We start from the raw sequence: 14,415 nt of genomic DNA on the forward strand, positions 1-14,415 counted from the left end.
GCAGTCGACTTCCGCATCGCGGCTGCGAGGTCCGGCTGGAATAGCACTGCCCTCCGCGCCGCCTTCGTAACGGACTGTCATTGGTCCTCAAGGAGCACCTGGTGGCTAAGGACGAACCGCGGGATTTGGATGGGCTTATCGATCTTGTCATACGATTAGACAATCGGTTAAATGAGCGCCGTCGGGAACGAGACGAAGGGCGTGGCCAGGCACGCGTCGTCCCTCTCCCTTCCGGTTCCGACCGCGTTCCGCCCTCCCCACGCTCCACGGCCCCTGCGCTCCGTGCGATCACAGCTCCCCCTGCTGACGAAGCTATGGACACGAGTAGGGCAACATTTAGGGCACCGGTCACACAAAGGAGGCTGGCCCGCGGAGCGTGTTTTGTTTGTGGCTCGATTGAGCATCAGGTACGAGACTGCCCCGAACGGTTAAACACCAACGCCCGCCCCTAGACACTGGGCTAGGGGGGGGCCGAGACGTTCACGTGGGACACACCCACATCGCCACACGACTCCCAGTTACAATCCTTTATGAGGATTTAACCCTGAAGGCCCCAGCACTGGTGGACACGGGCTCAGAAGGGAATTTGCTTGATAGCAAATGGGCCAGGGAGATAGGGTTCCCTCTGGTGGCGCTTACCTCGCCTGTGCAGGTACGGGCACTAGATGGCTCCCTACTCCCTCCAATCACCCACAAGACACCACCAGTAACTCTGGTGGTGTCGGGGAATCACCGGGAGGAGATCGAGTTTTTTGTAACTCCGGCCACCTCCCGTGTGATTTTAGGTTTTCCCTGGATGTTGAAGCACAATCCCCGGATCGATTGGCCGTCCGGGGTAGTGGTCCAGTGGAGCGAGACCTGCCATCGGGTATGTTTAGGTTCCTCGGTTCCTCCCGGTTCCCAGGCCAGGGAGGAGGTCAGAGCCCCGCCCAATCTAGGGACGGTGCCGGTGCAGTACCATGACCTTGCGGAGGTGTTCAGCAAGGATCTGGCACTCACCCTTCCCCCGCACTGCCCGTATGATTGTGCCATTGATTTGGTTCCAGGCGTTGAGTTCCCGTCCAGCAGGCTGTACAACCTCTCACGACCTGAACGCGAATCAATGGAGACCTACATCCGGGACTCTTTGGCTGCCGGGTTGATCCGGAATTCCACCTCCCCGATGGGTGCGGGTTTCTTTTTTGTGGGGAAAAAGGATGGCGGATTACGTCCATGCATTGATTACAGGGGGCTGAACGAAATCACGGTTCGTAACCGATACCCCTTACCCTTGTTGGATTCGGTGTTCACGCCCCTGCATGGAGCCAAGATATTCACCAAGCTTGATCTTAGGAATGCGTATCACCTGGTTCGGATCCGGAAGGGAGACGAGTGGAAGACGGCATTTAACACCCCGTTAGGTCATTTTGAGTACCTGGTCATGCCGTTCGGTCTTACAAATGCTCCCGCGACGTTCCAAGCATTGGTTAATGATGTCTTGCGGGACTTCCTGCACCGATTCGTCTTCGTATATTTAGACGACATACTCATCTTTCTCCGGATCCTGAGACCCATGTCCGACATGTACGTCAGGTCCTGCAGCGATTATTGGAGAACCGGCTGTTTGTTAAGGGCGAGAAGTGTGAGTTTCACCGCACTTCTTTGTCCTTCCTGGGGTTCATCATCTCCCCCAACTCCGTCGCTCCTGATCCGGCCAAGGTTGCAGCGGTGAGAGACTGGCCCCAACCCACAAGCCGTAGGAAGCTGCAACAGTTCCTCGGCTTTGAGAATTTCTACAGGAGGTTCATTAAGGGCTACAGCCAGGTTGCTAGCCCCCTGACAGCCCTGACCTCACCAAAAGTCCCCTTCACCTGGTCGGATCGTTGCGATGCCGCGTTCAAGGAGTTGAAACGGCGCTTCTCGTCTGCACCCGTTCTGGTGCAGCCCGATCCTAGTCGCCAGTTAGTGGTTGAAGTGGATGCCTCGGACTCAGGGATAGGAGCTGTGCTGTCCCAGAGTGGGAAGACCGATAAGGTCCTTCATCCGTGTGCCTATTTTTCCCGCAGGTTGACCCCGGCTGAACGGAACTATGACGTCGGCAACCGAGAACTCCTTGCGGTGAAAGAGGCTCTTGAAGAGTGGAGACACCTGTTGGAGGGAACGTCCGTGCCATTCACGGTTTTCACTGACCACCGGAACCTGGAATATATCAGGACCGCCAAGCGGCTGAATCCCAGGCAAGCCCGCTGGTCACTGTTCTTCGGCCGTTTTGACTTCCGCATCACCTACCGGCCCGGGACCAAGAACCAGAAGTCGGATGCCTTGTCCCGGGTACACGAGACGAGGTCAAAGCGGAGTTGTCGGATCCACCGGAACCCATCATCCCGGAGTCCACTATCGTGGCCACCCTCACCTGGGACGTAGAGAGAACCGTCCGGGAGGCCCTGGCACGAAGCCCGGACCCCGGGACTGGACCAAAGAACAGACTTTACGTCCCACCAGAGGCAAGGGCTGCAGTCCTGGACTTCTGTCACGGCTCTAAGCTCTCCTGTCACCCAGGGGTGCGAAGAACCGTGGCAGTTGTCCGGCAGCGCTTCTGGTGGGCGTCCCTGGAGGCCGACGTCCGGGACTATATCCAGGCCTGTACCACCTGTGCCAGGAGCAAGGCCGACCATCGCAAGGCTCCGGGACTGCTACAGCCGCTGCCCGTGCCTCATCGCCCCTGGTCCCACATCGGCCTGGATTTTGTCACGGGCCTCCCGCCGTCCCAGGGAAAAACCGTGATCCTCACGATAGTGGACCGATTCTCCAAGGCGGCCCACTTCGTGGCCCTCCCGAAGCTCCCTACGGCCCAGGAGACGGCGGACCTCCTGGTCCACCACGTCGTCCGCCTGCATGGGATACCATCAGACATCGTCTCCGATCGCGGTCCCCAGTTCTCCTCGCATGTCTGGAGGAGCTTTTGCCGGGAACTGGGGGCCACGGTCAGTCTCTCGTCCGGGTATCACCCCCAGACCAACGGGCAAGCAGAGCGGGCCAATCAAGAAATGGAGCAAACACTGCGTTGTGTGACAGCCGCGCACCCGGCGGCCTGGAGTACTCATCTGGCCTGGATCGAGTACGCCCACAACAGTCAAGTGTCATCAGCCACCGGCCTCTCCCCCTTTGAGGTGTGTTTGGGGTATCAGCCCCCGTTGTTCCCGGTGGTTGAGGGGGAGGTCGGTGTGCCCTCGGTCCAGGCCCACCTGCGGAAGTGCCGTCGGGTGTGGCGCGCCGCCCGTTCTGCTTTGTTGAAGGCCCGGATGAGGGCGAAGACCCATGCAGACCGGCGGCGGACCCCGGCCCCTACGTATCGCCCCGGGCAGGAAGTGTGGTTGTCCACAAAGGACATCCCACTACAAGTGGCCTCCCCTAAACTACAGGACAGGTACATAGGACCGTTTAAAATCCTCAAGGTCATCAATCCCGCCGCAGTGAGGCTTCAGCTTCCAGCCTCACTGCGGATCCATCCTGTGTTTCATGTGTCGAAGCTCAAGCCCCATCACACCTCGCCCCTCTGTACACCCGGTCCGGCACCACCTCCTGCCCGGATCATCGATGGCGAGCCGGCTTGGACAGTGCGCCGGTTGTTGGACGTCCGTCGGATGGGCCGGGGCTTTCAATATCTGGTGGACTGGGAGGGGTATGGTCCCGAAGAACGCTCCTGGGTGAAGAAGAGCTTCATCCTGGACCCGGCCCTCCTGGCCGACTTCTACCGTCGCCACCCGGACAAGCCCGGTCGGGCGCCAGGAGGCGCCCGTTGAGGGGGGGGTCCTGTTGTGTGGGCCGCTGAAGAGGAGGTACTGCTGGCCCACCACCACCAGAGGGCGCCGCCGCCCCACAGGAGCAGCCTCGGTAACAGCTGTCACCCATCACCTGAGACAGCTGACGGCAATTATCACTGGGGTATATCAGCAGGACGGCATCTCCACCTCATCGCCGAGATATCGTTCTACCTGGAAGGTAATAATCTCAGCTGACTGCTTGACAGTAACCTTTGTGATTTTTGTGAGTGATTGCAGACTTTTTTCCCCAACGAGAGGTGGAGGTAGCTTCCCTGCCGTACAGGTTGCTGGGTGCAACGCGCCCACGTTAATTGTGTTCTTGTTCCTCGCCAGCAGTACCAGGTCCGACACGCGGAGGCAGTGGCCACCTGGGAGTTCGGAACTTGGCGGCTCCAGTATTCCCGGGGTCCTGTGGCGGAGGAAACCGTGTGGTTCCGGTTCTACTTTGGAGAGGCGTCTCCTATCTTCGAGCCTGCCCACACGACACCTTCGTGAATTGAACTTTGTCCATTGTTGTAATTTGTTGTGTTTGTTGTGCACGTTCGCAACAGTAAAGTGTTGTTATTTGACCTATTCCATTGTCCGTTCATTTGCGCCCCCTGTTGTGGGTCCGTGTTCCTACACTTTCCCAACAATATTTATATGTATATTGTACATTTATTGAATGATGTAGGTTGAATAATTATGCATATTGTATATTGTATATTTATTGACTTATGTAGGTTGAATATTTGCATTATGTAAGATGGTATCCTTTGTGGACTGACAAAGTTTGATCCGGATCTAATCTGGATTACAGATTTTGTGGCCATTGAAAACCCCATTTAATATATATTTTACATTATATCTTAATCAGATGTGCCCCAATCACTCTCATATTTGAAAGTGAGGTGCAGATTGGCACTCACTATCACCTGACAAAGTTTGATCCAGATCAGATCCAGATTACAAATTTTGTTGCCATTTAAACGTCACGTCAAAAACCCCATTTAATGTATATTTTTCATTATATCTTAATAAAACATGCCCCAGTTGCTCTCATATTTGAAAATTAGGTGCAGACTGGCATTAGCTATTGCCTGACAAAGTTTGATCCAGATCTAATCAGGATTGTGAATTTTGTGGACATTTGAATTTAATATTGAAAAGCTCATTTGGTATGCATTTTGCATAATATCTCAATGAAAAGTGCCTCAATCACTCTCATTTTTCTCTTATGGATTACCTACACCACAAAAATTGGGTGGAGGTTCCACCTTTATGCCTGTTTGTCTATCTTCCAGTCATCAGTTGGAAACCAAAAAGCAATGAGAAATTGTGTATAGCAAAGATAAGTTCTGTGAAAATTATGGGGATTTATGTCTGTTCATTATGTTCATCATGCGGTCTGTCTTGTCCCTTTTGTTTGCCATGCCCTTTTCCTGGTTGTTCACCTACACCAGTATCTCATCTGCTGTAGACACCCTTGTTATTTAAACCCTCTGTTTTCACCCATGCTTTGCCAGTTTGTTGTTCCTTTGTGTCTTCGTTACAGTTCTGTTCCATAGTTCTTATTCTTGACCTTTTGCCTGGCCGTGTACTGAACCTGTTGTCTGTTTTTGACCTCAGCCTTGTCTCATGTTTTGGATACCGTTGCTGATTTTAGCTTGCCTTTCTGTGTATTGACCCTTGCCTGTTTTTTTTGGGGGGGTCCAGGTCCCTGACAACTATCTGAAAAAGAATTCAGAAACCGAAAAAGTAAAAAAAAAAAAAAGACCTGACAATACCACAAAGTTTGATATTTGATCACATCTAATTTAGTTTATGAGAAGCCACTTCTAAGAGGACTTTGACCTTGAAAATGTTGTCCAAAGTAAAAATTTGTGGAGTTGGAAACTACCGTTGATGGAGGTTTGCATTGAGCATGGTGCTCTAGTTGATTTATTCATCTATTTATTTATTTTATTTTATTTATTAAACTGGCAGTAAAGTTTGGCCTGGCCTGAATAGAAACCTTTGCCAAAAAAGTGAAACTGAACCCTAGGATTTATGTCTCTTCTTTTTAACAATAATTTTCTCTTTCCACTAGCCACTGAAGCTTCACAATTTTCATGGGTGTCTTGGTGGCTTCCCTCACCCATCTCCTTTATGTATACTAATTGTTTTTGATGCACAAATATATATGAAATCTAAATAATGGTTCAAAAACAAAACATTGTTTTTTTTTCAGTGCATTCCTTATTGCAGGCACAAACAAGTAACAAACACACACACACACACACACACACACACACACAAAATCACATTTTAATTAAAATATTACAAATCATTGCTCCAGAAGAAAAAAAAAAATGCAGGGAGTCAGAGGGTGAGAGAGAGCATCACAGAGCCTGAAGAAGCACAAGCCTGAGCTGGGAGGTGGAGGGAGGGCGGACACGGTGGTGGCGGCTGGCACTCTGCAGTTCAGGTCTGCTGAGAGTACCACAGCTCATCTAAAGACCACAGCCGCAGGCTTCCCACTGCAGCTCAGAGCTAAACCGCACGCACGGGCAAGCTCACATGCATACAGAACGCAAGACAAAAAGAGGAGAAGAAAAAAAGGAGAAGAAGACAGAGCTGGACAGGGTTCTTCTTTGCCTTTCCTTGGAGCTGGTGTGCAGAAGTTCAAGTGCAGGAGGATTTTCCTGTTCTATTTCTGAGATCTATTTAATAATTTACCTTCTGCATTGTTTCGGTCTGCGGGACATCAATTAAAAAAGTTTGACACCGGTCTGGATTTTCCCTCCATATCAACACTTTTGTGTTTCTGACACTCCCTGCAGGACTTGTACTGTTTCAATATTTGCAGCCGAACTTCACCGCAGCATGAGAGTGAAATGTAACTATTGGCCAAATGATGCACGTTTCACCGTGTGAAAGTTTCCTTTTTGCAGGTAAATTTTATTGGTTATTCTTCAGTTATTACTTCAAGTAAGGATCACTCCTCCATATAGCTTGGCAACATCTTTTGAAAAGACAGTCCTTTGGGAGGCGAAGCCTATTTTGAGATCTACTGGAGGATACGTCTCTCACCTGCACGTGTCCCTGGTGCCGCGCCGCGATGGCCGGCTGCACCAGCCGCTGCAGGCAGGGGGTGCTCAAGCTAATCCAGTCCCTGCAGAGATTGGTCTCAGGAACCCTGACAAAAGGTATTGTGACTTTTAATGGAGTAGTACTTAACTTTCAAATGTCGATACACTCAAAAAATGGCTCATTGGATGAACTCAATTCAATTATGGGTAGGATTTCCATCTAATAAATATATGTAGCCCCAACTCAAATAAACCACATTCATGCAAGATAATGTAATTAAATTTAGTTGGAGTTACATATTTATCCAATGTGTATCACACAAACAAATGACTCATTGGATGAACTCAATTCATTATGGGCAAGATTTTCATCTAATAAATATATGTAGTCCCAACTAAATTAAATTAAATTATCTAGCATGGACATGCTTTATTTGAGTTTGGGCTACATATATTTATGAGATGGATCCAATCCAGTCAGTGAGTGTTTTGAGTGTATTACACAAACAAATGACTCATTAGATGAACTCAACTCAATTATGGGCAGGATTTCCATCTAATAAACATGTGTAGTCCAAACTAAATTCAATTAAATGATCTTGGATGGATTTATTTGAGTTGGGGCTACATATACTGTATTAGATGGAAATCCTGCCCATAATTGAATTGAGTTCATCCAATGCATCAGTTTTTTGAGTGTATCTGTTGCTGTTATGAAGGAGTTGTGGTCCTTCATCAGTCCTTTAAAGCTACACTGTGCACGATTTAGGGATGTTTATTAACAGAAATGGATATTTCATTCAAAACCATATGTTCATTTGTGTATAATTACCTGTAATAATAAATCAGTATTATCATAAGCTAAGAATAGGCTTTCAGATCTACATAAGAGTCCCCAGTCACACAAGTTCCTATGTTGCAAAGCCACGTTGATATAGACCAAAAGGGACACTTAATTTTCCTTTTGCATTTTGCACATTGCTCAAAGACTCCAGAAAAAAGAAGAGGAATTAGTGGTTGCTTCCCTATACATTGTCTACTGGTTGCTAGTGCAGCACGCTAACATTTTTGTCAAATGAAGCATCATGCATATTGCTTAAAAGAAGGCAAAGAAGTATGAATCCCAGTCACCAAAGAAGGTCAAATGTGAAGGGAAACAAATCATAATGTAATCTGCTAACTCACCACTAGATGACAAAGGCATTGCAAGATAAATATTAGGGGTCACAAGTTATTTAATGAGACTTGGAATTTTTTTCTTCTCTATCGAATTAGATTAATTTTGCAGAGTCTCCTCTCATGTATCTGTTTAAGATTCACGTTGTACAATATCTGTGTTTGGTGGATCAGCTGAGCTCACAGACCTACATAAAGCCTGAAACAAATGGTCCAAAGTAAGCCCTGCTTCACTTTAACATGCCACAAGACAAAAAGATTGACACCCCCTGTTTAAAGAGATACTCTACCTTTCAAACCATAATTTGCATTATTACCCAAGGCCACAATATGGCCATCGGGTATTGCAATGGCCTTTTGTCTGTACGTCCATCGTCCATTTGTCTGTCCATCTGCCTTTGCTCAGCATAGGTCCATTCCGATTATTGCCAGGGTCGTCAAATTCACATGGACCATTCTTGGGACACAGACCTTTGACAAGTTCAAACATCGCTAACCTTGACCTATTTTAAGGGGTCAAAAGTTCATATTGTGTTTCCTATTTTTATACTCATATATGGCCGAGAGTATTTTAGCATTGCATTATATTTTATTTATATACTAGGGGGTGGTGGTTAAGTTTCCAGACAGGAAGCTTCTCAGTTCAAAGCCACCCCTGCCCATCCATCCATTTTCTATGCCTGCTTACTCCGATCACCGGTCACAGGGGGCTGGAGCCTGTCCCAGCAGTCATAGGGCCTGAGGCACAGTTCACCCTAGACAAGAAGCCAGTCTGTCGCAGGGCTGGCACGCACACCTACGGACACTGACATAAAGTTTAATTCTAGATACAACGTGCAAAATAGTACTGAATGTTACGTAGCTCTAGGAAAGTGAGAGAGAGAAAACTGAGAGACCTTATGTTAAAAACTGATTTATGGCCCTGTCAGCCAATCCCGCCCCCTTATGATGTCACAGCCAATCAGAATCGATTATGTCACTATGTCCTGCCCATAAGCCCCGCCCCTAACCCCTTCCCTAGTCCCGCCTCCAAGCCCCGCCCCTGGCTCCTCCCCTAGCCCTACCCCTGGCTCCTCCCCTAGCCCCACCCCCAAGCTCCACCCCTACCTCCCCTAACCCCACCCCTAGCACCTCCCCTAACCCCGCCCCCAAGCTCCGCCTCCAAGCCCTACCTCCCCTCCCACCCGGGTCTAATATTTTAATGTCATTTTATTCCATGAATTAAAGAACGATTAAAAAAAACCTAGATCTTTTTTAATGTATTAAAGAATTAACTAATTCTGAAATAATTAAATAAATCAGTGTCTAATATTTAATACCCCTTTAATATTTTTTAATTCTTAAATTAAAGCGCGTCCTTTTATGGTTTTTAATGCCTCAATTAAAGAAGGATTAAAAAATACCGTATCTTTTGCACAATTATGGGAGGTTTTCTTCAATTAGTGATTAAACACGAATATTTTAATACCCCTTTAATATTTTTTAATTCTTAAATTAATGCGACTCCTTTTCTGTTTTTTAATTCTTAAATTAAAGAAGGGTTAAAAATAACCGTCTCTCGGCTGTAACGGCTGTCTTTGCAGCAAGACGGTCAAATACCCACGCATAGAGCTCCTCACGGAAACATGACCCCACGGCTGTAATACCTGTTGCAGACGCTAGCTGTGTGCGTGTGTTTCGGAGGTGTGTGTGTGTGTGTGTGTGTGTGTGTGTGTGTGTGTGTGGAGGGGGAGGAGCCAGGGGTGGGGCTAGGGAAGGAGCCAGGGGCGGGACTAGGGGAGGAGCCATGGGCGGGGCCTGGAGGCGGGACTAGGGGAGGGGTTAGGGGCGGGGCTTAGGGGCGGGACATAGTGACATAATCTATTCTGATTGGCTGTGACATCATAAGGGGGCGGGATTAGGGGCGGGGCTTAGTGACATAGTCGATTCTGATTGGCTGACAGGGCCATAAATCACTTTTTGACATAAGGTCTCTCAGTTTTCTCTCTAGTGAGCTAGCAAGGTTGATTCTGGTTGGACCATTACAAGTTACATTAGCATTCAGGGTTGACACTGCAAAGTCTTTCTCCCAAAAGATGTAACTCCCTTCAACTTAGTCACTCAAAAGGTTCCTGAAAACTGCCAAAAAATATGGAGGTTACTCAAAATGAGGGTGTTTAGGTTTACAAGGAGTTAAATAAGTATTAATTAATTTTCCGTATTACACTGTACACCCAAAAGTTAAAATTAATTAAAACAATTAAGTAGTGTAAACTCCAAGTTTTATGAAAATATTCTACTTACTCAAATATTTCAAGTTTGTGCAATATGATCTTGCTTTTTGAGTAAATTAAACTGAATTTTTGATTGACTTGAACTAACTGTATATTAACTATGCAAAACTTCAAGCATAACTTAAGCACAACTTAAAAGAATTAAGTAATCATAAATGAAATGGAGTGGCTATATGCCCAACTGTTGGTTCAATAAAGTAAATACGCGAGCATATATGCCAGTGGCGGCTGGCCCATAAGGGGCACTCGGGCGCTGCCCTCCTAGATGTGGAGGGGAAAAGTCATAATATATATATATATATATATATATATATATATATATATATATATATATATATATATATATTTAAAAAGTAGTATCAGTGTCAGTTTTACTTAATAGTATGTGCCTACATGTAATATGAATGATTAAAACAACACTTCCTCCAACTGACTCATTCAACAGTGCATTTCCACCGACAGAAGCAGAGACGTATCATTCCTTGTCTTGGGCGATCATTCAAAGCGCCCTTGAAGTGCAGCGAAATAACCAATTGTATGTAGTTGCTAGGGAAAATTAATAAATATTTGGCAAATCAACACTGCCAAAATTAATGGCAGAGAGAAACTGACCCACCTTTCGTCAAAAAAGTGACAGCTGCCAATCAAAATCGGCCACGTCACTAAGCCCCGCCCCCTCTATGACGTCATAGCCAATCAGAATTAATGACGTCACTATGTCCCGCCCCTAAGCCCCTCCCCTAGTCCCGCCTCCAAGCCCCGCCCCTTATGACGTAACAGCCAATCATAATCGATGACGTCATTATGCCCCGCCCCTAAGCCCCGCCCCTGATCCCGCCTCCGAGCCCCCGCCCCTTATGACGTCACATCCAATCAGAGTCGATGACGTCAGTATGCCCCGCCCCTAAGCCCCGCCCCCAGCTCCTCCCCTAGTTCCGCCCCTGGCTCCTCCCCTAGCCCCACCCCCAAGCTCCTCCCCTAACCCCGGCCAAGCACCGCCTCCAAGCCATACCTCCCCTCCCACCCAGGGTCTAATATTTAATGTCATTTTATTTCATGAATTAAAGAACGATTAAAAATACCTAGATCTTTTTAATGTATTAAAGAATTAACTAATTCTGAAATAATTAAACATAAATCACTGTCTATTATTTAATGACCCTTTAATATCTTTAATTCTTAAATTATTACGTTTCCTTTTCTGTTTTTAATTCGTAAATTAAAGAAGGGGGTACAAATAGCCGTCTCTCGGCTGTAAGTCTTTGCAGCAAGACGGTCAAATACCCACGCATAGAGCTGCTCGCGGAAACATGACCCCACGGCTGTAAAACCTGTTGCAGAGCTGTGTCTGTGTGAGTGCGTGTGTGTGTGCGTGTGTGTGTGTGTGTGTGTGTGTGTGTGTGTGTGTGTGTGTGTGTGTGGCGGGACACCCGCTGAGCGGAGATGCTGCCCCGAGGGTGATGAACCCGAAGAACAATAAACAATGCTCCTTATCACTCACGCCAGATGATGTTTTCTTTTAAGATATTAGCCGATCGATCATGGGGCGCGGGACACCCGCTGAGCGGAGATGCTGCCCCGAGCCCGAACAATAAACAATGCTCCTTATCACTTACGTCCCTGGGAACGAGTCAGCGAGCATTTCCACTACAACCGGTGAAGAGTGAAGATGCCTGGACCCCCAGCTATGGGTATAAAATAGAATAAATTTGCGGAAAAAAATCCTGGAAAACCATGTTGTTTAATTAAGTTTTCTTGTCTTCGAGCAGAGTGCGAAAACCGCATCAGCTTTCAGGGTAAGTGATTTAAGTAATCTGTTTTGATAGAAATGAGTGTTTTTAAATGATGCACGCCGTCTGAAACTGTTTTTTTTATTTTTTTTTTTAGACAAAACCACGCAGACGGTCCAGAGCGCGTTCGGACCCGTCCTCGGTAATATATTTGAAATAGTACAGAATATCCGCTTGCGAGGGTGATGCTTTGTATTCATTTATTTATGTTAATTCTAGAAATCAAGTCAGAGCCCCCTGAAGAAGTTCGAAGGCTGGAAGCCCCGACTTCACCACGCAGATGTAAGTACAGCGATCGAGATTAAATCACGATTAAAACTCTGGAATAACCCGATTTTTTCTGTCACAACCCCATGGAGAAGCGGGTCAGTGGGAGAGACCCGTAAAACGATCCGCGGATGTACACGGTAAGGAGTCGGAGTTTATGTATTTATTTATTTTAAATATTTAATAACTAACGATTTTCTCTTTTTTCAGCACGCGGTGGAGGGAGACCGTCTATTTTCCACAGAGACGCAAGGCTCGAAGATATTCTGAGCTGGGATTAACCTCATCACGCAACTTTCTTGAAAATGTGTAGTCTGTTTTATTTTTTTATTTTTCTCTTATTCCGATGGAACGGGAGAATTCATTTTGAAGAGGTATATTAACTGAATTTCTTGAGGTAGATTCTTCCTGCTACAGATTTTAAAAGATGGAAGGAGAGAATTCACATCGGGAAAATAACTTCGGACGTGTATTGGATTTAAACGCTTCAATAATCGACTCAGCGGGGAGCGCTCCTGGAGCAGATGGTCCATTACCCGAGGCGTTAAATTCGCCGCCTCAAAATAAACATCGAGTCCGGAGAGAGACTTTTAAGCCGTGTTCGTTTAACACCGTTAAATGAGGCTCTTAACAATTTAGCGGCTGAACGAGAATCGGAAGAAAATTAACCCTACATCATTTCTGCGATTAACGCTATAAATTCGACGGTCCAGTCTGATACTGAAGAGCCCCCTGACCCCCCGCACACCTCACCTCCAGACGAGTCCGGTCCCGCGGCGTTGAACCAGGTACGTCTGACTCCGTTAAATAACGCCGTAAACCTCCTCGCGTGTGAAGTTAATCCTCACGTCCAATCCGCGGTGGATGAATTAAATCAAACGCCTAACGACGCTCGCGCTTTTTCACCTTTAAGAAGTCCCTCCCCGCGCAATGCGCGCGGAGAAGAGATTTTAAACAGAGCTCGTTTAACCCCGATAAACGCGGCGATCTCTGTTTTGATGGAAGACGGAGATGATGCACGACCGGGACCCAGCCGACACTCTCCCATGACGGGCGGTGGGGCTGCTAACGTCATCAGGAGACCTGCTTTTAACAATATCGAAATCAGGCTGCCTCTCAATTTCCAGCGCGCCGACGAAATTCCCGACTACGCGGAATTTTACCGTAACGTCGTTGGGGCTCTTCATAACTCGGTCGAAAAGGCTTTAACCACACGCCAGGGCCGGGGACTTTATCCAAATGGAGATTCGTGGGGACTCAGTCTACAACGAGGCCGCTTTGATCAGCTCATATAACGACGCTGGCGATGTGACGGGCTTCCAAAATCTGTTAGAACGATTGATACAATCAAATTCCAACGTTTTAGCCGACGAGTCTCTGGAATTAGTGGTTCAAGTCATCCGCAACCAGAACGGCGCGGGGAAGCGCAGAATAGATGACCTCCTCCATCACGAGGTTCTGAGGAAAAAATCCAAATGCCTTAATATCGTGTATAATCCTGACAACAGTTTATGTTTCGCGATAAACCTCGTTCAGTTATTGAATCCTCATCTGAGTACGCACGAGGCGGAGCAGCGCGGACTGGCGTTACAAAATAGCGTCGGATTAACGGAAGCTACGCCGGTATCTTTAGAGCAGGTGGGAAAATTTGAAAACGCTCTGGGTTGTAAAATTGTGGTGTTTTCAGAGCCGAAGGGGAGAGAAAGCTGACAAAATTCCAGACAGGAATACCGGCGCAGCAGAAAACTCTTTTCGTTTTTCTGTTTAATAATCATTTTTACGGAATCATCGATTTAAAGAGATTTTTGGGAGTGAAATATGTATGTAAGTTTTGCTTTGAGGGGTACAATAACCACGCCTCCCATAATTGTCCGTCATATTGTAAAATTTGTGAATCCACGCAGTGTTATGAGAAAAATAACCCTGTATTCTGCAGCGAATGTAACAAGGAGTGTCGCTCTCCCACCTGTTACAGCCTGCATAAACAGCCGAAGTATCGTCCTTCCGCCGGTAAGTTCGTTAATGTGTGTGATAACAGAAAAAAATGCTCTCGATG

At 47.1% G+C, this 14,415-nt stretch overlaps 1 protein-coding gene across 1 annotated transcript in view; it reads left to right on the plus strand.

Annotated features, from left to right (window-relative positions):
* Nucleotides 1–6,825: 6,825 nt before the first annotated feature.
* kcnip1b (Kv channel interacting protein 1 b) overlaps nt 6,826–14,415 on the plus strand; it is a 45,125-nt gene continuing 37,535 nt past the window's right edge. Inside the window, exon 1 of the mRNA XM_034178798.1 lies at nt 6,826–6,970. Coding sequence (XP_034034689.1) covers nt 6,883–6,970 — 88 coding nt within the window. The 5' untranslated portion in view covers nt 6,826–6,882. The remainder of the gene's footprint in view (nt 6,971–14,415) is intronic.

Source organism: Thalassophryne amazonica, chromosome 9 (genome assembly GCF_902500255.1).
Source record: "Thalassophryne amazonica chromosome 9, fThaAma1.1, whole genome shotgun sequence".
In the NCBI taxonomy this organism is placed as follows: Eukaryota; Metazoa; Chordata; class Actinopteri; order Batrachoidiformes; family Batrachoididae; genus Thalassophryne; species Thalassophryne amazonica.